The following is a 26122-nucleotide window of genomic DNA, read 5'->3' as shown; positions in this document are numbered from 1 at the left end:
CCTAATTAACACATTATACATTAGACTTCCATACAGACATGATAGTGGTACCAGGCTTCTCATTTCTTAACATTAAAGCAAAAGAGTGTTCTCAAAATGTCAGAGTATTCCTATAAGAATAAGAGCATGCATGCACATCTAAGTTATAAAAGGGCAGGTGCTGAGCTGAAAGTGGGCAAATCATGAAATAGACAAACAAGCAGCTCGCACACTGCAGGGCTCAAATGTCTACTTATTTAATGAACCAAAGTAATGACGTTTCAAGTATGAAGAGTGTGTTGCTATTAGTGCTGCATTATGTTTTTTAAAAAATATCTAATTGCAATTATTTTGACTAATATTGCATTTATGATATCATTTTCATGTTCATTAAAAACACATTTATATGATTACATTATGATTTTTGCGCGGATCTTTGCTGAACAAAGATGTTTTTTTAAGTCTGTAGAATAGATGTTTAGGCCAGGACATCTCTACAGCACAATGATATTTATTATTTGACACACATTTTGCCTTTAACAAATATTACACCTTAGTGCAATTTGAAAATTGCAGTAAACATTGCAGTTTCTATATCATTGTGATTTTCTCCCAGGTTACATTACGACTTCAGTGCATTAAATAAGTGGACATTGAAGCCCTGCAATAATGCAAGCTGTTTATTTGTTTATTTCATCGCAAACTATTCCTTTATTCGCAGACTATTCCATTCCTTTTTTTCTTTTAAAAAGAAACTAGCTACATAAAGATGGGGAAACACAAAATCTTTTTTGCAAACACTTTGTGAGGCCTTAATGTGCTTGTGTTCCTGAAAGCTGCTGGATACGCCCTTATGATTTTGTCATTTCATCACGTTTTCAAGTCATGTTGCAATAAGTTTTTGGCCATAGGAAGGGTCACTTTTCTTCCTTCAGGAAAGGTCATGGCAACTGTGTCCAAATTCTCCAAGAAAAGAGTCCCTTGATGGTTCAGACGGCCAAGTCTTGTTGTTTTCCTGTGATGTAGGTTCCTGAGAACCAGTGTGTGTCCTTGGAGGGGTAATTATATTTTAAATGAACAGACAATAGTCATCTCCATGTCCACTTGTTTGTTTATTTTATAACTCCCTACAGTTTGTGGCCATGTTGGTGTGGACTTGCTTTTGCTTACCAAATGAAGCTGCATCGATAATAACAAGCTGCAGCAGAACAATAAATATTTTATTTCGGACACTAGTATCATAAAAGTTGATATACAGTATGTGACCTAGCTCAAGATGTAGATAGTGTATAATACAATCCAGTGACTATTAATGTGAGGAAGGTGTCTTCTTAGGTGGAGCTCTCGTCACACAGCCAGCTATAAATATTAGCATTTTCTAAAAGATACCAAACTTTCTCTATTTTTATTAACTGGTCAAGAATAGCACATATCAATTAACATCAGTGTGCTGTAAAAAAGTACCAGGTTTTAACCAAATGTCTTCATCTGCAAGCATTAAAAGAAAAAAACAAGTAATGTAAGAACATCAAAGCACATATTTTAGCATAGAACATTTTAAAAAAGAAACATACTACAAGGTGTAAAACAGATACATACACTGACATATAATAAAAACTTTATCGTAACAGACACGATGTACAAACATACAAATACTGAGGACGCATGACACACACACACACAATCAGAAAAAAAACAGTCTACAGCCATGCTAGCAGCGCTGTGTGCTGTGTGATATGACAAAACCTCATATAGTTCATTTCATATCCAGATAAGAATACATTTAGCACACACTGCTGCATAATTGACAAAGTAAGTCTTCTGGTCCAAACTTTACATGCTCAAACTGGTTCCATACAAGAGAAGTAGCCTCTCTTTTAGGTACAAGCTCCTCGTTTTGTCTTGGCTGGTCAGAGTCCCTCTCCTATTCGGTATAACCCCGTTCTATGACACATTCACTGTCAATGTTTGTTTTGTGTTGCCTTCATGCAGATTTCCTGCCAGCGGCTGTATTATGCAGAGGAAGACAAAGCATTGTCCACATGACGAGAAATATGGCCATAAAGAGGGTGATTTGCAGCACAATGATAAGCAAGTGTAATATGAAACGCTAGATGTTTTTCTATCATCACATGATACACCTAATGCTAATTACCATGCAAACCTGCTCATAATGACATTGATAACATGCAGATATTAAGGTATAATAAACAGTACCATATTTGTCCTCTTAGTTCAGTATGTTAACATTACTAACATTGGCTAATTAACTAATGTTCTTATTGAAAAAAAGCAAAAACACATGTGGCACTAGAGGAGAAGTCAGGGGATCAACAGAGTTATTGATCCTCTGGGGACCATGATTATCTACACAAAATTTCATAGCAATCCATCCTCCAGTTGTTCCAAATTTCACTTTGGAGCAAATTAGTGAGCTGACCAGCCCACATCCCCTTCCAGAGAACAATGAGTAAAAACTACAACATAAACCTTCTCTATGACGCAAATTGAATTAACAATAACAAATGTTAAATGTCTGTTAATGCTGCAGTACCTGTGCTGGTGCTTTTGTCATTTCAGTGCCTCCATTAAGGCTTTTAAAACTGTTTTATATTACTCCTTTATCTCCTGTTCACTAATAAAACATTAATATGAGATATTAAATCACTTGAAGGCATATCACTGTAACATTACAAAGGAATAAAACCTGTTTTTAGCTTTTATCTTGCTGTTTAAAACAAGACACAGTCAGGTTGTGTGATGATAAAGATCCATGGGAGACTGGATGTAAATAATTTAGAAAAGTGGGTCTTTAATGTGTGTGTGTGTGTGTGTGTGTGTGTGTGTGTGTGTGTGTGTGTGTGTGTGTGTGTGTGTGTGTGTGTGTGTGTGTGTGGTAGCTTTAAACAGAGTGTTCTTTGATGGGCAATCTAAAAATAAGAAAGAAAGGTGGAAATACCAAAATCTCTCTAGCTGAAATGGGAATTAATTTGTGGGGTCAGCTTGAACACTTCCAGGAATAAATAACAAGAAAAAAGGCTGTGATCTGGGGAGAAAAACAAATGTATCTGACAGTGTCTGAGGTGAAAATTAGGACAAACGTGCAGGAGTTTCTGCCAAGCATCTACTGCAAATCTTTTATTTTCTCTCAGTGATTTGTGTAAATGATTTCTAAAGTATAATCTGGCTGTGAAATTCTACAAGTCATTTTTAGAGTCTGTTTTGCAAGAGTCTAAATTCTTGGATGTGGCACCATCAAATAAACACCATAAAAGCACTTAAGTGTGTTTTTATTATATCTGTGTCCTCTCATATTTGAATAACACCGGATTATTTGTAGTTCTTCCCTCTTTAATTACCTTTAGCTCTACATAAACATCACTGGTGTTTAGCCTTTGCTTGGTATCACAATATTAGCGACCTTTTCCTGAGAGCACCTGAGGCAGACGACACAATAGCCTTTACTTGGGGCCAAGAGCTTTCAACCAGCGGATCAAGCACCTCGTGTACTCAGAATGGTTGCCAGGTTATTGTTGCCCCTGGTTATGGAGGTGGAGGAGGGGTGGTGTTGGTGGTGGGGTGGCTGAGATACTTCCTGAAACAAGAGTTACAGTAGTTTAACCAATCAGATGAATATCACGCTGCCAGCAACAGCCTTGCAGGACACAAAACTCAGTTTACTTATTCTTGATTTGTTTTCTCTTTCCGTTTCTCTCACCCACACACACACACGCGCACACACACACACACACACACACACACACACACACACACACACACACACACAGTCTGACTTCTTTTTTGTAACCGTCTCATGACATTTGCATTGCACATCCTCTGCTGTTAAATGCAAATCATCTGTTTTCACTGTCTGTCTCCACTCTGGCTCCAACAGGTGGCACAGGACGAGGCAGCTGCAGCAAGGTAAGACTCCCTCCTGCTCAACTGCTGTAAAATATAACTTTATTTTTGTGTTTAGATGCAGGACTGTGTGTCTAATGTGTTCAGTGTTTGCGTGTCCTTTGTGTTTTTTGAATCAGCTTGTTAGAAACGTTATGTTTTAAGAATATACTACACTGATTACCACTTTCTTTCAAGCTTGTCTGCGTGAAAATGAAGTGCAGTTTGACATAGTGATTTGAACAGAGCTGGAAAATGACTATTGTACATAAACTCAAGTACAGTTTTGAGACATTAGTATTCAATTTGAGCATTTCTATTTCATTTCACTTTACTTTGTTATTTCTACCCTGATGCAGTTCAAAAAGGAATATTGTACTTCTTAATCTGTTGCATTTATCCGACTGAAACTATGCTAAACTACTCAACAATAATGACATTTCCCAAGAAGATGTTTTGCATTATTACCACTGCTTCAAAATGTATACACTGCATATACAGTTAAGCTAAATAGGGGAACTTCAAGTAAACTTTGCACCTTCATAGATTAAGATTTCACATAAATAAGAAAAGCTTATAAAATACAATAAATACTATACAAAAATGACAAAAAACTTCAAGCCACCCTCTTTTAAAGCTATTCAGATGCCTTTATTGAGCATGTCATGACATTAAAGGTATTTTAATTGCTTTAAAAGAGAGTTCTTTCATATTTTGTGTACACGGATCCCTTTCCAAAGAGCAACCCAAACAAATTCATTTTGAGTCCAGGAAGTGCGTCTGCCGAACGTTCTGTGAGATGCTATACAGAAATGAACCAGCTTGCCCTGCACAAAATAAACTGATGAATACTCGTCACTTCTCAGTTAAGCTGTTAGCAGCTCCATCAAGAAGAACTTTTCCTCTGAAACGTACAAACATCGAAGGTTCTAGAGGTAAAATGATCTAATATTTAAAGCTGGGGTTGGTAGTTTATTTTTGGTGTCACTGAGCAAAAGGTCACTAATAACCTTTAAGCATAATATAATGCAAATGGTCTGAGAGAAGACTAGACGTGTGCTCCTCCTCTTGACTCTGTAGAATAGAATGTAGAATATCTAGACTATGACAGGAGACTTTGTCCAATCACACACAAAATAATTGAGTGTTGAGTCTCTTTGCTAAATGTCAGTATTTGACAACCTGAGAATGAGACTCAACAATTAACTGTCTTCGAGCCACCAATGCAAAGTCAGTAATTTTACAACCTTGAAATGAGACCAAAGATCAGATTGGGATCGACCTGGAGTTTGGGAACCATTGGTCTAAACTAAATGTTAACTGTAAAGTAGTTAAAAGTACCTCAACCATTTACAATCGTAAAATGCAGTTAAAAAGAGTTCAGTCACAAGGGCAGTTTTCCTGCAGATTGAGTACTTTTACTTTTGATACTCTGTGTATTTTGATCACAATATTTTGCTTTCACTGAAGGAAGAAAAATTTTGATGCACATTGTCAGTGATCTGCAGCTCTTTGGCCCCTCTCCAGTGGTTCCTTGTGGTTCTGACAAAAAATTATGTGAGAATGGATGACGGTTCTTTTTTAAAACATTTTAATTGTCATTTACCGTTGATGTAGGCGTAAAGTGAATCTTACAGTTTGCTGGTGACTAGTCTTGAGTTTCCCTGGACTAGCTATGAATGCAAAACCCAACAAAGGAAAACTCTCAGGGGAAAATAGAAACTTTAATAGTTGCAGACCCCTAGGATAAAACAACATAATCTTGACACCTAAATAAGTTAAAAGAAGATATTCACTCACGTTGAATTGGATAAGAAGAACATCTGACTTTTTTTGCACAAATTGCTTCTTTGATAAGCAACTACTTTAACACTGTAGAGCTTCAAGTTATCAGCTCACGTTAATTCAAATTGTGATGCTGTAATTCGCTGGAACGTCAGCTGTGTTCCTCCAAACAATGTGACCGCTGTGCTCGTTTTTCCACAACATTCAGGATGATCGCAGCACTTCAAAACCTAAATCTCTCAACACTAAAAACCAGCACAAATGGTGCAAGGTTTGACAAAGCAGTTTACCAAACAGCAGTGAACTTCAAGAGTTCGGAAGTGGCTGCGTGGATTCCTCTCAGGCTGCAGAGTAAACACAGATCGGGATGGATACAATCTATCTATCTATCAATCTCTCACAAACATGCCCTCGCAAATCAGTCTCCCGCTGCTCCCACACTGTGATTAGAGAAACAAAACAAAGCCTGCAGAAAAAAATAACATACTTTTCTAACTTTCTGCAGGTTTTAGTTGAGGGATGATCAGTGGAGCAGCAGCAGCAGCACACACACACACACACACACACATAGACACACACACTCCAGTCCACAGCAGCCCAAAGAGGCATACAGAGCCCTTCTCCTTAAATGGTCAAAGCTCCCAGGAGTGAAAGAGAGGCTGCTGCTGAAAAAAGACAGGGAACAGAGGGGACGGGAGAAGGAAGGAGAAGCCCCGAGGATACAGGAGTTTTCTGAGAGTGACACTTTGACTGTGGGAAGTCGGTCTGAGTTGGAAACATCAGCCGGGAGTGTGTGCGTGTGCGTGTGTGTTTCTCTCCAGCGCTGGTGGTGGACTCAGGTAATGTGCATGCTCTCTGTGGACACGTTCAGATGATCGGCTGTGAGGACTTGGTGGGGTCTTAGTGGGTGATGGTTGTAGGTGGACACATGCTGCTTCAGGAGGTTAGCGTCTCTGTCAGACTTGTGCAAGAGGTGTGTTTTTGGACTTTTTGAAAGTTGTCGGCTGCCAGGGTGAGTTTACATAATCTAGTGTTTGTCTGGAAATGAAACTGTGTGTCATCTTTCCTTCTTCTTCATGCATTTTCTTTTAAAGTCAGTGGATTTATCTACTCTACTCACCTGACTGTACATCTCACTTTCCGACCTTTTCTTTTTCTTTCTTTCTCACACTAAGTCTGACTTATTATCTGTGAGTCTGTACAGCAACCACTTCCTCTGCTGGCCCTGTAGTCTGTGCTTCACACAACCAAATTTTAAACAAATCTGGCAAGAGGGAGCGGGCTTATGTAACAGAGGAGGGGAGGAGGAGGGTGCTGGTCCTCTCGTCTCGCTCTGAGGGAAGAGACAGCTAGGCCTGGCTGCAGTGGGAAGCTAATTCTGATGATTCTTATGATGGTTGGCCGATATAGGTCAGGGATCAACTTTAATATATTTTTTTTCCACTTGTCTAATTGGGCAAGTGGGTTAGAAATCTACTAATTCCCAAGGTGAATTTTTTCTTGCCCCTGTACAAAAAGGCTTGTTTTTAATGGTTATCAAAGACTAAAGACAAAAACTGACAGACATTTTTTACTATTTTGTCATTTAAAGGTGATGTCTTTAAAAGTCTTGCTTTGTCACTGCAAAATCCAAAGATTATTCAGTTTAATGTGAAGTAAAATGGAAGAAAACAGGAAATCTCCATCTCTGAGAGGCTGAAAACAGCATTTTCTGCCATATTTGCATGAAAAATTATTTGATGATTAAACACTGACAGAGACTGTTTTACTGCACGATGCACACAAAGTAAATTTTGCTATAATACTTTAATATTTTTATTAAGGTTTTAGAATGTAGAACTTTTATTTGTAGTAGGTCTGGGTAATATGGATAAAATCAAATATTGCAATATTTTTGCCAAATACCTTGATCTGATATTGTGACAGTATTATAGGGTTGACTATTGAAAATATTAATACATTGAGATTGTTGATTAATAATTATCAGTAATGTGGATGTAATGACTAAGTGGGTAAAGAACATCTAGAACAGTCTGGCAAGCTCAAAAAGTTACATTGCTTTACTGTAATGCAGCCTTACACCGTATCATGATCAAACAATATTCAGGACGATATCCACTCTTATATCATCATATCAATATAATATTGATATATTGCTCAGCCCTAGTTCTAATGGTCAAATATGTTTCTCTTTAGAGGATGAGTGTGTACTGTAAACACAAGATTTCCCTGTCCCTGAGGGATTGTGATGCAGTACTGTCAGGCTTGTGTTCAGGCTTGTATGTTCTGTCCTGTCCCCCCACCACCACCACCACAGGAAATAATCTGAGTGATTCAATTACTCTGCAATATTTATCTCAGCCTCATGGTCTGCCGGGGAAACTATCTGTACCCAGCGTCAAGCCTCCTGCAGGGCAGGTTGGCAGCTTTGTTTGGACTGAATCATCATTCAAGAGGCAGTTGTTTCTTCTGCCTCCGTCAGCACTGTGCACGCTGCAAACTATTATCTACAAGAATATCTGTGATTTTTTTAATTAATTTATTTATTTATTTTTGTCTAATGGGCTTTTTTCACAGCAGGCATATTGATATGAAACAGTAAGGTAAACACCGGTGTTATCAATGATACTGACTAAAGTCCTGTTCCAGTGTCGAACAGCTTTTCCAGTGAGTCAACATGCACTTTTAATAGACTGTTTATTAACTTTAATTAACTTTAACTAGTATCATTGGTAAAACCAGCGTTTACCCTCATATTTCATATCAACATGGCTGCTGTGAAAACGGTCCATTATTCCTGTCCTAATTAGGCATATTTTGAGCAAAAAACTATTCTTGCAGCCATGGAAAAATTAGAGTATTCATAAAAGATTTTTAAAAAGGGGTTACATGCAAGAGAAGCAGGCATGCTGAGACAGTTGAGACAGTTTAGCTAAAAAGACATATGTTCTTGCTTTCCTCACCAGTACAGCTGTAACAATGAACCAATTTATCAATTAGTTGTCAACTAGTAAATTAAATTAATCAACTATTTTGTTAATTAGGATTAATCATTCTGAGACATTATTTTTAGAAACTGTTCAAATTATCTGATTTCAGTGGAATATCTTTGGGGGGTTTTTGGACAAAACAAGACAGTTGAGGATGTTTGAGGAAATGATCAACAGATTAATCAATAATAAAAATAATTGTTTGATGGTTCTCCGATGGTTGTCAGTCAATAGATACAATGGATACAACCTATTAGAATTAAGAGTGATTTCTTCTAATTATTCCTCCTCTTGTATGACATATGGGGGGAAATACAACAGTATGACTTAAAGTATTGATGAAAAGAAGGGAAAAAGTGGTTCCATTAAAATAAATCAACATAAATATGTTTGGTCGGTCTTGAAAAATGCAGGTGATTGTCATCCAAGCCTCCTGAACTCCTTGGACAATTATATAATCACATTATAAATATCTGGTGACTCACTCTCATATTTATATTTGCAGTAGAGCCTCAAAGCTGACCTTTGACAAATAATAACAGAAGAAGCGAGCAGAGAAGACATATTGTATTAGAACCCATATTACAGAAACTTAAGTTTAAGGAAAGATTATTCCAACTTTCATATGACAGAAGTAAATCCTAGCCAACTTTTAGAATCCTATCTTATTCATCCTATCTTAACTCAGGTTAGAAAATCCTAAACACTTGATCAAATTTGTTACCTAGCAACTAACATCATTAAAAAATACTGAAACAGAGAAAAAGTGGAACAAAAAGAACAATAAGATCAAGACAGACAAATTAGGTGTTTTTGTTGTTGTTGTATTTTTTTTTTTTTTTTTTTTACATCTGTAGAGAAATCCAAATATGTTCTTTTTGGGGAAATCTGCAACAACTTTCAGAAAGAAAGAAAGAAAGAAAGAGTGGATTATGATAGCAAAAACAGTCCACCATATCTGGCATCCATTATGTAGCAATGAGCAATGAAAGAGCTAACCAAGCTAACACTACTGGAAGCTACTGATAGCTAGTTAGTAAATTAACTACTACTACAGGTGGAAAAAGTGAAAATTAGGACAGTTTTATCCTAAAGTTAGGAGAGTTTATTCAGTACTTGTGCAATAAATATTTCATATCCTAAGTCTCGCCCTTTTTGCTCCAGTTACAGTTGAGCAAGTACCTCATTAACTTTCTCCTTTTCCAGTAAAACGAGACATATAGTCACAACATAAGTTTGTTAATGTTAATACACCAGCACACCACCAGCTAACTAGCTAGCAAAACACAAGCTAATTAGCTCACTAATGATTGACGTAGATTAGCTAGCATTTTGCTAACATTAGCCAACTTAATGCTACTACAAGGAGTTTTTAACTGGTTATGAAACAGTCTCAATTTATAACTGATGGCTATTTAATTATTTAATGCCTGCCATTAGATGAAACGATCTCATGTTTACTGTAAGTTTCTTGTCATAGCTTTAAGATGTTAATATATGTTGCTTTAACAGGTGCCCCAGCATTGTCAATTAACTATATTCAAAAATTTGTTTTCTTTTCAACATAGATAAGCCCAGCACGTCATGTATAGTTTGAAGAAGCAGGGAAAGAGAAACTTGACTGAGGTACCAAGATTTCTCAACTGTTATTGGAGCACAGAGCAAAAAGGGGGTGGGACTTAGGAGAGCTCAATTTCCATGGTACCAAACAGTAAAGATAGGATCTACAAGTAAGGAATTTTCTGTAATGCAACTCCAGATAATATGGGTGATTCAGCTCAAAATACACATGTTCCTGCTCTCTTCATCAGCAAGATTTCATATTTCTCAAACTCAACAGCAGTGCAGTGAAACAGTGTTAAAACTTCTGTACTGCATGTTTCTGCAGGCTGGGAAGGAGCAGTGAATTTAATGCTGTATGACAGTATTCTTGTAGTCAGGAAATATCCTCGCAGCTCACTGGGAGTCAGTTAAACAACCCATTTCCTCCCCAGTGACTCACAGCCCTTCTGTCCCTATACGTTCCCAAAGACCTTGTCATGTTTGTCATGACACTGAACAGCACACTGCATATTCTGGCCCCGAATTCACCGAGGATTTGTCCTGAGTTAAGTGCATGCCATACCTCTGAAATAACCAATAATTCATCATCGCACGTTTCACTCGTCTGCAGGCCTTATTCATCAGCTGACGCATGTGACTACAAGCGCACAGCAACACCTGCACTGGTCATGCATATGGAAATCTTTCTATTTTTGGTGAGACCAAACGAAACATTAGCATCCAGTGCGCTAACCCCTGACAATAGCTTGTGCAGAGTCTGAGTGCACTGTGGTCCTTCTAAGGGTTAAGTCTGCTCCGCATTTAGATTTGCATGAATTTGTTACTAAAAAGGGAAGAGCTGCAGATTCACACAATGGTTCAAACAAGTTGCTCACACATATTATTTGACTAAATTAGGTCTTGTTTCTCTTTAGTTTGGTGAGTCATATAACAGCTACAAGCAAAACATGAGTTGAAATTACTTAAAGACATTTGAAGTTGTCACGCTGAGCTAAACTAAACTAGGATGGAGAGTTTTTATTATCTTCCCTCATTAGTAAATGATTATGTATGTATGTATTAACATACCACAGCATACCAGATCACAGGATCTGATTGATATGCTCTTGCAACACTGATCATTAATGCCAAGAATATATGCAGTGTCTACTGTCCTGACTTTGGGGCAAATTAGCACTCCTGATCATCCCCAGCCTCTGTCTTAGGAGCCTTTTTGCATAGTTTCCTCTGTTGCAGTGGTTGATCATATTTTCTTTCTTAGATAAATGCTGCATTGCAATGAATGTCAGCAGTCAGTAACAGTGTTGGTCTGCTGCACAGCTCTATGAGCTGGAAAACTCTGTTTTCTCAGATAATATAGCAGCACTGAGGAACTTATCTACATTAACCATCAACACTGATTGGATATCCGCATCCATTTGTTACATCCTTTGCCAGTTATCTTATTGTTCTGTGTTCTCATGTCTGTTATTGTCATAGTCACAGTCTCTTACACCTTGAACTGTAATAAGTTCACACTGTTCATTAGCTTTGAACTGTGAAAAAACAATAAGTGTAGAGTAATGATTTCTCCTCTCAGTAATCTTCCATGAGCATGTGCTCATATTTGTGTTCCTTTTATAATTTATCTACACGGCGCTGTGTTTGTTTTACTCTGTCTCTCAGGAGCTCATTGCCTCAGTCAGCCTGTGAGAGCAAGTTTCACTGAATGTTTGAGAGCAACCCAATGCAACCAGTCTGTTTACTCCTGGTCAAAATGGCCTGATGAAAGTAACTGTGTGGGGAAAAAAACTGACTTTGGCTTTGCAGTCTCGAGTGTTATTTATTTAGTGTGTTTGATCGATCGTATTTGTAAACCAGAGAATTCTTCCTGAGTGTTGCTGTTTTTATTTTTGTGCAATGCTCCACTGAACATCATTCTTGTGTCATAAATCTAGAAGAATCTGATCAATGTTTCACTATCTTCCAAAGACAAAACACCAAGATGTGAGAATTATAAAGCATGTTTTTTTCTCTCCCAGCTTCCCAGTGAGGGAAGATTAAGTAAATGTATTAACGGACTTAAATCTGCCCTGTGGCGTTGTCTTGTAAAGAAACAGAAATTAGGTTCACATTTTGTGTTTCTCACCAAAACACCATCCTTCAGGTCTAAAAAAGGTACTGAATGTATTTCCTTCCTCATAAAACATTTGCAAACCAGTGACGGATGTACTTTGTTCCTCAGTGTGTTACCGCCACCTGCAGATCAGTGGAATAATATGAAACCAACAGCAGGATGTGGATTGTATTCCTAGAGTTTTTTGCATTGCTCTGTGGTCCTGTTCTGATGCTCACGTGCTCATTGTTGGCCCTTTCGGTGGTGCACAGGGGTCAGCATGAACACCCTGACTGGTCTGCAGCTATGCAGCCCCATATGCAACAAACTGTGATGCACTGTGTATTCTGATACCTTTCTATCAGAACCAGCATTAACTTCTTCAGCAATTTGAGCAACAGTAGCTCGTCTGTTGGATCAGACCACACGGGTCAGCCTTTGCTCCCCACGTGCATCAATGAGCCTTGGCTGCCCGTGACCCTGTTGCCGGTTCACCACTGTTCCTTCCTTGGACCACTTTTGACAGATACTGATCACTGCAGACTAGGGACACCCCACAAGAGCTGCAGTTTTGGAGATGCTCTGACCCAGTCCTCTAGCCATCACAATTTGGCCCTTGTCAAACTCGCTCAAATCCTTACATTTGTCCATTTTTCCTGCTTCTAACAGATCAACTCTGAGGACAAAATGTTCACTTGCTGCCTAATATATCCCACCCTCTAACAGGTGCCATGGTGAAGAGCTAATCAGTGTTATTCACTTCACTTGTCAGTGGTCATAATGTTATGCCTGATCGGTGTATACCCATTAATAAATAGTACAGGAAATTAAAAGCATGATCATAGGGTTTGAGTAGCCTTTCAATCAAAATGTTTTGTGTTCATGTTGTTCCCCATCTTCATTGTTATTTCCATACAAACCTATCAACAGTTATGCTGCCATATCTGACAGTGTCCATGCCATCCAAACTTCAGATTTCTAACTTACAAAACTCTTCAGTTTGGACACTTCTGCAATAGCTAAATTCTTGTCCTAAGATAGGATCAGATGTTTGCGTTTAGGGGACAGGTTTCTGTATTACCAAAGATCCCTAGTGTCATCCTAAACTGAAATGAGACAGAATGTCAGACTTAGGAGGTTTCTGTAATGAGGCCCCTGCTTTGTGCAGGACGCCCTGTGTCACATGACCAATCAGTAGTTTGCAGTGTTTTCACATCGCCATTTAGTATCGGCTCTGTTTAACTGGGACTATAACGGAGGTTATATAGCCCACTACTAGCGGGCCAAAACTTCACAGACGAAGTGTATTTTCACTTACTGCAAAGTAAAGTCTCCTTCCTGCACCCTTTTGGTGGTATGGCTGATGACTATAGTGTCTACCTTCTATCCTCTTTTACTCTTGTGAGAATTCAAAAGCCTTAAAGCTGAGTCAGTTTGAAGAGTTTTTGGTTCTGGTGTAACAGCCTGTTGGGAATTTTCCTAATACTGCTGTTTGAAAATGAAGTTATTTTTGGTTCTGTTTATGGTGTGATGATTTTGTTAGTTCTGCTTAATCTTTTTTAGCTGTGGTTTGCCAGGAAAAAAACTTCCTCTCTATTCATGTGCAACTCATTTTCTGAGATCAAAAGACCAGGAGCTAATGTATCAGTTCAATAACTACCTGTCCCCTCAACACTGACTGATATAATGCGCATGTGTCTACTCACGCATAACATACATCTTTGTTTCTTTGCGTGTTCACAATCTAGAAGCTCCAGGAAGAGGAGGAGGAGCACTTGCTGCAGGGATCTCCTCCTGAAAAAAGTGATCGTAACCATACACGGTCCTGTGACGCCCCCTGTGACACCGCTAAGACACCTTTTTTTTTCCCCCACACCCGCTCACGCCCCTCACTGCCCCCCGCTATGCCCACACTGCCCGAGGAAGAGGAGGACTCCCCCGAGGATCTGGACAGTTCTTCCAGCTCTCCCAGTACAGTGAGTGCACACTCTTTGTAGTGCATATTCTGGTGTTGGGCAAAAGCATGTGAGGCCATAAAAATGAAATGGAATAATCAATTTGGGCCCGGTGAGGAAATTCTACCAATGTTGCTTCTGAAGTCTGTCCTCAAATAAAAAGGTTTTATTTTGTTTACCTTCAAAATAAAGCTTTCAGTTTAGCAACAGAAGCTTTGGAGTAATCCATCGCAAGTAAGAGGATGATGTTTTTGTTCTTCAACTATTCACTTTGTTTTTGTTTTTACTGTAGTTACAAATGCTCCACCTTGTTGTTCTAGATACCATATTGGGATTTGACTTGGTGCATATTTTACTTTTTTGGATCTGTACTCATATTTTTACAAATTGATCTGTAATTCCACTGATTCCTGAGTGTTTTATGAGTCTTTGAAGGCCACTTAGCCTGTCTTTCACATTAAATCATCCAAAGTAGAGCTGCTGCTGAGGTTGAACTCGCTGAGGTCAGTTCAGGGTGTACGCTTTGGCGAGCCCCTTGAGGCGAATTTAGGATTTGTGGTTTTGTGCTGTGCAAATAAAAATAGGCTGTACTCCAACATTTAAGAAGTTATTGCTTGATGATTGATTATCATGTCATTTTTTGGTTTGGTTTAGATTGGTTCTAATCTCTGAATTTTGGCAACCTAAGTGGGAGCGACTACTCCTTTAGTCAAACTAATCAAAAAAGGGTCATTTCATCAAAATTACGTTTAAAACATTTACTAATTTATCACTTGTGTTATTTGTCCTTGCACATAGTTTGAGTTTTAAGGGAGAAATATCTAAGAACCTAGCATTCAAAAATAAAAACTGCAGTCCACATAGTGAGGTGGAGCCACAGATGATGGTATATTAAATAGGATGCATCTCTATTGAACAGCCTATATGAACTATGGGTGAGGCGAGTTGTTTCCCCTCCTCTTGAAGGCAGGTTGCCTGCAGGTTAGTGGGACACTGAACCTATGTGAACACAACATCATGCTTCAACAATCACAAGCAATGACAACTCTCAGTTGTTTGGCAATTAAAGTCCATTATCTGGAAAACAAAAGCCCACTGCTCTGGAGTTTGAGATCACTGCCTACCTGTCTAACTGTCTGCCAGACTCCATTAACAAATTGCTCAGTTTAACCTTTATAAATATCTTCTCCTTCTAAAAGATTATTAGTTATTTCTTTTCAAACACATAATAAACACACACTCACTCATTTGACATTAATTTGAATTCTAATTAAAGTGTAACAGATAAACTAAAGCAGACATTTCAGCCAGACAGGAAGTTTCAAAGGAGAACTGTAACTTTGATGCCAAAGAAGTGAGTATTTCAACATGTTCGCTTAATTTCTGACATGATATATCATGATCATTTTAAGATTTAGTACAAAAACTGTTTTACAGATTTTCTTCTCAAACAAACTCTCTGCAAGTTTAGGTGAGGCAGTTTTATTTGTAAAGCACATTTCATACACAGAGCTAGATTCAAGGTGCTATACAGACAAGTGGCGATACAATACAAGCTAAAACTGTTAAAACAACACAATTAAAAAGAGCAAGATAAAAGAGATAAATATATTAAAACAAGATAAAAGAGTAAAAGAAAATGTAAGATTTAAAATTATAGTTCAATGATAATAAGTAAAATATATCAAAAATATTTCGAAAAAGCACTCGAGAATTGTGAGGTTTTCAATCTAGATTTAAAAGATTCAGTGGTTGGGACATTCCTAAGACTATCAGGATGTTTGGTCCAGCGCTGTGCTGCATAATGACTGAGAACAACTTCTCCTTATTTAGTTTTTGCCCTGGGCACCACTAGCAGTCCACTCCCCAGTGATCTACAATGTTTCACAGGGTGAGATTGCCAGCATATCAGTTATATATTCAGGGTCAAATCATGAACATCCCCAAGATTCAGGATCAGAATATGATTCACCAAACATCCTCCAGACAGCAAAGTGTTAACCAGTCTGGGGCCTCTGAGAACATTGTCTTCCGCTGCTCATTAACACACAGGCGAGATAAGACTTTTCTGCAAAATGTAATGAAGCTGTGTAATCTAATCTGCAGGGCATATGCCAGCACTATAAAATTATCCACTTAAATACTGCACGGCCATGGCCTTTCTGCAACAGTGCAATTCGAGAGAATCCTTTAATTGAGATTCTAGTGCAAAGATAAGCTCTGAGAGGAGCTCTTTGGGAATTAGTGTTTGATTTCAGTCTATTTACCTGTCTTTGGTTGGACAGGGATTTGGGAGTTTATTAAAGAGGAATTTATGAATACGTTCAGTTACTTGTCACCCAGAGTACAACTTAGCCTGCAGAAATAGTTGAATAATACATTCTGTGACTCTGGACAGACAGACTGCATTACTGGAGGTGTGGGATTTTAAAGACGTGTGATGAAAGACGCTATTGAGCCACATCAGAGGAAGTACAAGATCTTGTATTTTTAAGATTGACCTATACAAGAGACTAAAAGTCAGGATGTCTCAGCCTCTGCCACTTCAATTTTTACCATTTTTAAAGATCAGTCTCTTGTCCCACAACTTATACATGGATGTGCAATTGTAAAATCCTCCATCCATAAAGGTCCATATTGACGTGTCTGTTGAACTGATCCTTATTTGCATCACAAGTTTGGATGCAAATATTAAATTTTTTGCACAAATATGTCCAGAGTCTCTGCAGTTAATGCTGGATCAAAGCATGTAACTGCCTCAAGGCAAACCACCATCAGAGGCCCCAAAGGCACCCAAGTTCACTGTTTGTGGTCAAAAAGATTTATTGCAAATTCATTTAAGGCTGGGATCAGTAACCACTGAGCCATATTTAACCCAAAAAAATCTGTCTGTAGCCACAACTATTAAATTCTCTTATTTTTGTCTGAGACTTTTCTTTCTTTGGATTTAACATCCATAGTTCGCCGTGGGAGACTTGATGAAAAGGCAACGAGCCATAGACATTCGCTATGACGCACATGGTAGTTGATGAAATATTAACACTTTTTTTGGTGTATAGAGTACTTATAGGCTACACATTTATACAGTTGGAGAGAATAAGAATCACTTTAGGTCTGCTGATAAATGAAAATTAAGACGTTAAGATGTTTTTAAGGGACAGTTTTTGTCAGTTGATACTGTGCTGACATAATGCATATTCCTAAATAAAGTCTGTTTTATCAAATTACCACAAACTGACACAGCAAACCTGAAGTGTGGTGATGAACTGGCTGGTTATTGATGCTCTGGGCAAAATATAATAAAATTGCCATGTGTACTGTGCCATGTGTTCTGCACCTTATGGGTGCTTAAATCTGCAATAACTGACTTGTTTTGCAACTTGGTGGCAGCAGAAAGTCGTGTACAACACATTTTTTCAGCTGATATTGCAAATTTGCTTTTACTAAATTACATCTAGCAGTTACAGCAGTTATTCATTTTCATTTGGAGTCGTGTTTCTGGTCACTTGGCGAACGTAAACCCAATATTCAGCAGCTGATACTTACAGTGGTTGATAACTGTGCCGTCTGGAGCTGAGCAGGTAGTGTACAGGGAATTTTTACAGCATTTTCACTGAAAACAGCTACCTGCAGCAGCTGAACACTACACAATGAGAGCAATGAGAGGGAACCTAAACAGTAAAGTTGTAGCTGGACAGCTAAACAATGAGCTAAAACTCACTATATAGCAAGAAGAGCTGCAGAGAGAAGGTGATTATTGGTCATCAGCATATTTTAATGTACGTTTTAAAGTATCGCATCAGAAAGGGTTGATGGAAAAAATCCTCAGTTTTGCAAAAGCAATAGTTTTTGCGAGTTGATGTTGTTAATGGGAGTTGGAAACACTTTTCCCAAATAATTTCTGACACAGTGAACATTTCACTCGCATTACTGGTCAGCTGTTTCTGTTCTGACAGTCTCCTCATCACTAGCGTGGCTCAATAATACATCAATGATTACCCACAGATCTGATATAACCTCCAAGCATGAATAAATGAAACTAACAGAAACGTCTTACTTTCATCATAATTTCTTCTTTCATCGCATTTGAGGTTCAACTGGCATTTAATTTCATCATCTTGTTGCACCCTCTTAGTCTGCAGTGGTATAGTGGTCTCCGCCTCCTAGTTGCTTTAAAGGTGACACAAGACATGACATAAATCACAGATCTGCTAAATTAAAACAACACATACCACTCTTGCTTTAATCCTATTTTAACTCTGACACTTGTGTCTTGTTTCTTCTTCGTACAGTCTACACCAGGTGAAAGCCGAGCTGTCGTCATGACCGCCCCCACTATCGTCTACCCACAGCAGGCCACTATTGTCCAACAAGATGGACGTCCCCTGGAGCAGACGAGGTAATTGTCCACCATCTTGAACACTGAATGACTCTAAACAGCAACAGTGTGTTTGAGTTATTACTGCTTCCTCTCTCAGGCCACACAGTCCCAGAGCTCGGCTGGCCAGAAACTCAGCCGGAGGACCCATCACAACCGTTGGTGGGTAAACCCTGCACACACACACACGCACACACGCACACACACACACACACACACAAACACACACTGGAGCTGTAATTATCTAAAGATAACACAGCGCTATGAGAGCTATTTTGATATTATCAGTAGCATCATTTGCTCCAGTCCAGCAACAAATCGAAGTCACAGTTTTTTTTTCTGCAGTGTTTTTCCATTAGTGAACACTTGTTTTAAGCTGTTTTTTATCACTGTCAAAATACCGACCCTTCAAAATGACTGAACTACTGTTTCAAAACAGCTTTGATTTAATTTTGTTGAACGATCTGTCTTTCTGAGGTTGAATGAAAACAAATTAATCCTCTCATGCTGTGCAGTTTCACAAGGAGCTTCACAATATTTCGACTAAGTTTGGTCATCGGTGTGTCCTGACAGATGAATCTGTCCTCCCACATGCCTCAGATACTTTTGCTGCTTTGATTAGTTTTGTTTAGCTTGTTGCTCTTTTTTGAGGAGAGCGGGAGATTAAAACATCTTTGACTTGGCTGGCCCTCATCAGCTGATTTATTGGCTGACATCCATCTGTGAAATATTCCTTGGCATGAGACTTAATACTGAGGAATCCCTCTTAAAATATCCCCTTCAAATGACTCTAATCCAAAGGCACTCACCGACTGTAACTTCTTGTGCTTAAACGTTTCTTAAAGATGTACTAAAATGTGTATTAAAGCCTTATAACATCATGTTTTGCTAATAATGGACCAACATGCATGCTGATTAATATAAATATTTTTCTATAAGTGCATTTATTTTTCTTTTCTGTCTGTGTACCTGTGTATTGTCTTTCTCAGACAGCACAGGTAATGTGATCGACCTGGTGAAAGATCAGCTGCCAGAGCTGCAGCTCTCCGACGAGGACCGACAGAAGAACCTGGAACTGCTCGAACAGGCCAAGAAAGTCAGTGACCGCTTCCTGACACGCCGTGGCCGCCGCTCCACCGGCAGCCTCACAGAATCACCCACAGGTACAGAAATTCACAAACACACATGCACAGGTAGAAATACTTAATTAATTAATACTATATTAAAAATGAAAAAGAAATTAAAATGTAATGAAAAATAGAAAACTGTAAGAACTCTGTCATATGTTGCCGTAGCTTAGTGCGCATGCTCTGCTCAGGATTTAGTTTGTTACTATAAAAAGGGTCAACACTCACACTGGAGCTGATAAGATATGAATTCGGTTAGGTTTTATTCACAAATGTGTTTTTTTTTTTTCTACAGGTCTTACTCCAACTCCAACTCCGTCATCCTCACCGGGTTCATCCAGAAGCAGCTCACTGACTGTGGCTCCTCAAGCTGGTAAAATACTTCATTCTTTGTCTGGGTTCTCTGACACAACTAAAAACAGCTACTTACTATTTATTTGTAACTTTTCAACCTTATTTTCCAATTATCTTTTGGTTTGCAAGAATCACTTTGTTGGTTGTTTTCTGCTCTTTCGGCTGTAGGACCCACAGAGGCAACCCATGCCAGCTCACAGTCAGCTGGGCAGGTAAAGGAATACTTTTTATTGCTGTTAAATGTCCAGTGTAGAACATTTAGGGGGATTTATTGGCAGGAATTGAATATACATCAGTGTATAAGCACCTGAAAATAAGAATCGTTGTGTTTTCATTAACTTAGAATGAGAGGTTATATCTACAGAAGGGGCGAGTCCTCTTTGATGGAGGCTGCCATGTTTCTACAGTCGTCAAGATCAGGCAAACCAAACACTGGCTCTAGATATGATCTTTCACATTTTTCAGGAGTTTCACAGCCACTGTAGGTTTTCCTACACACCTGGAAGGGGAGAGTGAGATGAGGTGTTTGCAAACTGCAAGCTCACAGCTAGATAAAACTAAATCTTACACACTGATCCTTTAAAAAAATAATGTTCGCTCTCAGTGGCTTTAAGTGTAATGGAGATATTTTTAATGTATGCCTTTTTTTCCCCAATTAAAACTGGTAGTGTTAATTTTATTTCCATTTTACTGTGTTTTTAAATATTTCGCTAATTTTTCAAGATTCTTAATGTCTCTCTGCAATGTAGCCTCTGATTTTCATCTAAAGAATCACTCAGTACTTTGTGTTGCATGCAAGGTGCCTCGGGATCAAACCGGAGACCTTTAAATCAGTGGACGACCCCGCTCTTCCACTGAGCCACAGCCGCCCGAGCAATGACAATAAAACTTACTGTTTTCCTCTCTTGTAGCATCTGGAGGTTCCTTCAGTGCGAGAACAGCACGACAAAACGTCTCAGGATCAGGAGGTCAGATTAACAGATGTGTTTCTTTTTATTAACACAGATGTGACAAACCTAATATTGTGTAATTCAAAATATGGAATCGTAATTTAAATATAGTGCGTTTATTGACATAGTAGGATCACTAAATGTATTAGTAATAGTCATTATTTTGCTGTCTTCAGGGCAACAGACTGTTGGTGGATTGGAAGCCAGCTGAGAAGAGGAAAGTGTCCTCTGGGACTCTTACACCCCGCTTTGCTGTTCAGAAGGAGAACTGTGATCCTGCTGCACCTAAGAGTCCTCCAGCGGTCAATAAAGGGGATGAGGGAGCTGGTCCGGGCCGAAACTCAAACCAGGCCCCCGCCACTGGGGTGGCAAAACCTGTCCCCCGACCCCCTACGCAACAGGCCCCCTGTACAGCAGAGATCAAGACGATCGGGGCCTTCCCTCCACTAATGAGGGCTGTTTCCTGGGATGCTGTAGGAGGCCTTAATTCTAGAAACGGAGCCCCGAGTTTCCCTCCCACACCGGAGGAACCCTTCTCAGACAAGCCCAGGGACAATGTCTTCAAGTCCTCAGGGTACAAGGACCTCCCCACCCAGCCGGGAGGTGTACATAAACTGTCTAAACTCAAAGAGGTAAAGCATTGGTTCAGCAGACTACCTTCTACTGTTGTGTTTATAAAATATTATAAGAAAGACAGAAAATGTCCTTGTGTGTGGGTTTGTGTTTACAGGAGCACAAGCTGATGCGTAATCAAAGCATAGTAGGATCCAAGTTACCAGATTTGAGTGAAGCTGCTGAACAGGAAAAAGGTAACAGTCTTTGTTTGCCCTCTTGTCCAAATAAGACCGAGAGTGATCGCAGCAGCATATTCAGCAGTGTCGCCAAGGGTGTGTGCACTTCCTGAATCTCAGGGAAAATCTGTTCCAGTCAGAAAATGATGATGATGATGATCTGTTCTTGTTTTTTTTCCTCTGTGTCATCCATTTACTGGCAACATAGTAACAGAGAAATAAATGCTGTTTTCATTTTCCATCAGCAGATGGCATGATTGTGAAAGTGTGTGAGCCAAAGACCACCTGATCAAATGAGGAAATGATTTTGTGTGTTTTGGAAGGACACAGAGCAGTAGACTTGAGATTTGGACCCAAGTCAGATATTTCTATTACAACTCTTTTTATTGGGGTTTTCCGAGTTAAACATACAGTTTAAAAGAGGAAAAGATTTTTCAAGTGCAGATATAAAGAAACATTAAAAATTAGATCAAAATAGATAAATGAACATAGTCAGGCATGAAAACAGAAGTAAATAAAACAAAAATTGGTGGTTTATAATAAACAAATGATAGACTTAAACTGCTAGTTTTATCTTTTTAGATTATTTTGTCTTTGTTTGATAGGACAGCTCTAGATAGTCAGGAAATGGGCAGAGATATGGCTGCTGCAGAGGACTGATAGTCTCTGTACACGAGATGCACGTTCTACCAACTGAGCTACTGGGGCACCTCAAAACTAGGCTAGTTTGTGGGAAAGGTTAGTGCCACACTTTTATTGAAGTGGTTTAACTTTTATAGATGCAGGTGGACTTGAGTCAGACTTTAAAAAAGTTGGGCTTGAGACTTTACTTGGACTTCGCTGCACTGAGACTTGACCGTCTAAAGACGTGGCTTTTGAGACAAGTCTCAAGTTCTGACCTAATTAAATATATAAACTATGAAAGCAATGTTTTTCTTCTTGCAAGTGAAAAGAGATAAAAATGCATCCATCCTTACTTCAACACACTCAGGTGTTTTGATGCAGTAGCTTATGATGGCTAATATTCACAAATTAGATGTCTTTTGCCCTGTAGGCTTCAGTAACTGACATTACTGAAACCCTCCACTGACTTTATGACCCATATTTACTTACGCTGCTGTTACATTATGTTACATTTTTATCATTATCTTGGTGACAATTGTGGGTACATTGGCTGCTTTTCATGAAAAGAATTAAACAGAATAAATGCAGCAAGAATGTCTTTTTCACATTATGTCAAGAACATCTGTTCTATTGCAGAGATATCTATTGAAGTTAGCATGCTAACCAGCTGGCCCTGGCCCATCCTGTCTGTAATCTTGTACCTCAAGAGGTGATAGTGAGTCACTGTAGCATCCAGTCTGTCCCCGGTCCCGGTTGGTTTGGAAGACTCAAAGACTTGAACTAAACTTCCCCGAAAAAAGTTGATTTTCTTCAGGTCTGATTTATGCAATGGTGTGTCTTCAGGTCCTCCACCCTCTACAAACTCATCGAGTACTGAGGAGACGAGGGGGAAGTCTGACGCCATGCCAAACATTTCAGATGTGATGCTGAGAAAACTCAAACTTCACCGAGGTCTACCAGGCTGGTGTGTAACAAATCTATGATTTGTGCTTCAGTTAGCTTATAGCCTTTGCCTCGGTTTTCCTGCCTAATCACTGAAAAATAACCCTCCTTTCCCATCTTCATTTTACTGTGTACAAATACTCTGTGTACATTACTTACCATACTAACAGTTCCTCTTTGATTTCATTCCAGTGCACCTCCACTCACTGAAAAAGAAGTTGAGGTTGGTATCTGATGTGTGCAGGATTTTTTTGTTGTTGTTGTAATTATTCACTGCTAAAAAATAAGGTAAAAAGCCACAAAACATTAAATTATTCCACTTCATGATGAAGTAATTAAAGTTCAGTAGTTTGTTCATGCATGCTACGACTGATATTTTTATTCTGTGGTGCTTTGCTTGTGCTTGTCTGCAGTAGTTTGACAATTTGGGGAAATACATGTATTTGCTTTCTTGTTGCGAATTAGGTGAGAAGATTGATACCACTCTCATATCTGTACATTAAATATGAAGCTGGAGTCAGCAGCTGATTAGCGTAGCTTAGCATAAAAACGGTCAGAAACACTAGCCTGGCTCTGTCCAAAGGTAAAGCTCACTGGTATAGGCCCAATGTTCAGTTCAGGGTAATGATTGGCAGTCAGAAAAAAGCCAAGGCCATCTGATAGTGAGGATAAAAATAAAAAAACATTTATTCAGTCATGGATTAGCCGATGTGTTTTGACTCACTGTTTTCATCAGGGCGTAAGATCTTTTAAAAGTCACTTAAGTGATATATGAAAGCCTGAATAGTAATGAAAGACTCAGCTTATTTGCAAATACAGTCATTTACTACTTAAATGCAACTTAAAGGTCCGATGTGTAAGATTTGTGGGGATTTATTGGCAGAATATGGCAGAAATAGAATATATTATTCACATGTTTTCATTAGTGTATAATCACTTTACTTTAGAATGAGCTGATTATATCTATAAATATACTAGATCCTGCAGATTGGTCCTTTAAACTGTTAAATGGTAAAAAATACAAACAAACAAACAAACTAGAATTTCCTTCATGCCACCTTCTGTTCCCCAAACAGAATATAATCAGTTTAATATTCTCATTTCCGCTGTCAAAACACTCTTCAGAAATTAACTGAGTCATCTTACAAAGGGTCATAAAATTGACCACCAACAGTAATCTGTTTACTTTGAGCAGTAAACTGTGTTCAAACACTATTTCAAACAGTGCAGCCAGATGTTATGTTCCACGTACCGCTGAACACTTGTCACGTGTAGCGCCGTGTTTATGACGATCTGTTTTGTTACCAAAGTAGTTAATTACAGTGTCATAAAAATTGGCTGCCTGGATTTGGTGGAGTTCTGTCAACAGGAAAGTGTTTTCTGTCCCTGATCAGACCGAAGAGACTTAAGAGTGATTTCCTGTGGAGAAAATGCAAACATCAGTGACGCTGACAGGCTCAGGCTACAGCCCTTCTCGCTGCTCCCTCGGGGACGTGTCTGCATCAGGACAGTCAGAGGTCATATATTTCCTCTTAGCCGCGGCCCATGTATGTTGGAAAACTGCACAAACTGGCTTTGATCAACTCACAAAAACATCAAGAGGTCAAGTGTCACAATCGCAGCTTGTTCCCCAGGCTGCTCTCACGGGTGCTTCATTCTCCCTCACGTGTTAACGAATAAAAACGCATATTAGTATGCTGCATTGTGGGAGAGACTTTTATGGATTTACCACTGAGATTTACCACTGAGTTGTTGTGTCGCTGCCACCAATAGCTTATGTTTAATGTGCCGTTTTATGTGCCGCAGAGAGTGTTATATTGCAGTAACTTCCTCCCTACAGAATGCATTTGTCCAACTGTCACTGGCGTTTCGTAATGACAACTACACCCTGGAGATGCGGCTCAAACAGGCAGAGAGGGAGAGGAACCTGACTGAGGAAGACACCGAGAAAGAACTCGAAGAGTTCAAAGGAGCACTGAAGGTCAGTCCTCGAAAACAGCAGCTGATATTAGATTAACTCATGAGAAAAAAAAAAAAAAAGGAAAACTCCCCCTGGCTCTTTAGTGGCCATTTATCTGCTTAATGTTTCCTGGAAGTGTCCCACAGTAAATATTTATCTTGTCCACGTCCAATCCCAGGTACAAAGGGGACATTGATGTACTCTTTGTTTTCCTGAGAGAGTTGTAACGAGATGTTGTTGTGTTTCTTGCAGATGACTTCACCACAGTGGCAGAACCTGGAGCAGCGCGAGGCCTACCAGCGCCTCATAGAGACGGTGGCGGTGCTGCACCGGCTGGCCACGCGGCTCTCCAGCAGAGCAGAGATAGTCGGAGCAGTTCGACAGGTGCAGTTACACAAACAGTGCAAACAGAGAAAACGCAGCACAGTTAATGGCAGATAAAGAGACCGCTGCATTGTATATCTTATTGTTTAACATATACCGTCCTCTTCAGGATGTCTTGGGACCACTGGAATGTCTGTTTGGCAGCATTTTCAAATTTATAATGATTTTCATCTGATGTCAGGGCTGACCTCTTGCCGGCCAAAGCAAACATCAGTTAAAGAGCAATTTCACAGCAGTACAAAATTCTTCGGCTATTTATAATCCCAAACCACTCCAATAAATTACGACCCCTTTCTGTCTTTTCTTTGTGCTGCTCTCCATCTATTAATAATCTAATTATAAGGC

At 39.1% G+C, this 26122-nt stretch overlaps 1 protein-coding gene across 1 annotated transcript in view; it reads left to right on the top strand.

Moving 5' to 3' along the window:
* The window catches only part of irag1 (inositol 1,4,5-triphosphate receptor associated 1), a 41492-nt gene that overhangs the window by 9934 nt on the left and 5436 nt on the right, over window positions 1-26122 (top strand). Inside the window, exons 18-31 of the mRNA XM_084716984.1 lie at window positions 3875-3903; window positions 14061-14288; window positions 18560-18666; window positions 18746-18807; window positions 19635-19808; window positions 20068-20145; window positions 20295-20338; window positions 21038-21094; window positions 21253-21708; window positions 21807-21885; window positions 23335-23455; window positions 23626-23656; window positions 25274-25414; window positions 25646-25777. Of these exons, the coding sequence (XP_084573110.1) occupies window positions 3875-3903; window positions 14061-14288; window positions 18560-18666; window positions 18746-18807; window positions 19635-19808; window positions 20068-20145; window positions 20295-20338; window positions 21038-21094; window positions 21253-21708; window positions 21807-21885; window positions 23335-23455; window positions 23626-23656; window positions 25274-25414; window positions 25646-25777 (1739 nt within the window). The remainder of the gene's footprint in view (window positions 1-3874; window positions 3904-14060; window positions 14289-18559; window positions 18667-18745; window positions 18808-19634; window positions 19809-20067; window positions 20146-20294; window positions 20339-21037; window positions 21095-21252; window positions 21709-21806; window positions 21886-23334; window positions 23456-23625; window positions 23657-25273; window positions 25415-25645; window positions 25778-26122) is intronic.

Source organism: Lutjanus erythropterus, chromosome 1 (assembly GCF_056507025.1).
Source record: "Lutjanus erythropterus isolate fLutEry1 chromosome 1, fLutEry1.hap2, whole genome shotgun sequence".
NCBI classification, from domain to species: Eukaryota; Metazoa; Chordata; class Actinopteri; order Lutjaniformes; family Lutjanidae; genus Lutjanus; species Lutjanus erythropterus.
Note: the sequence above shows the minus strand (reverse complement) of the source record. Positions and strands in the feature narration are given on the sequence as shown.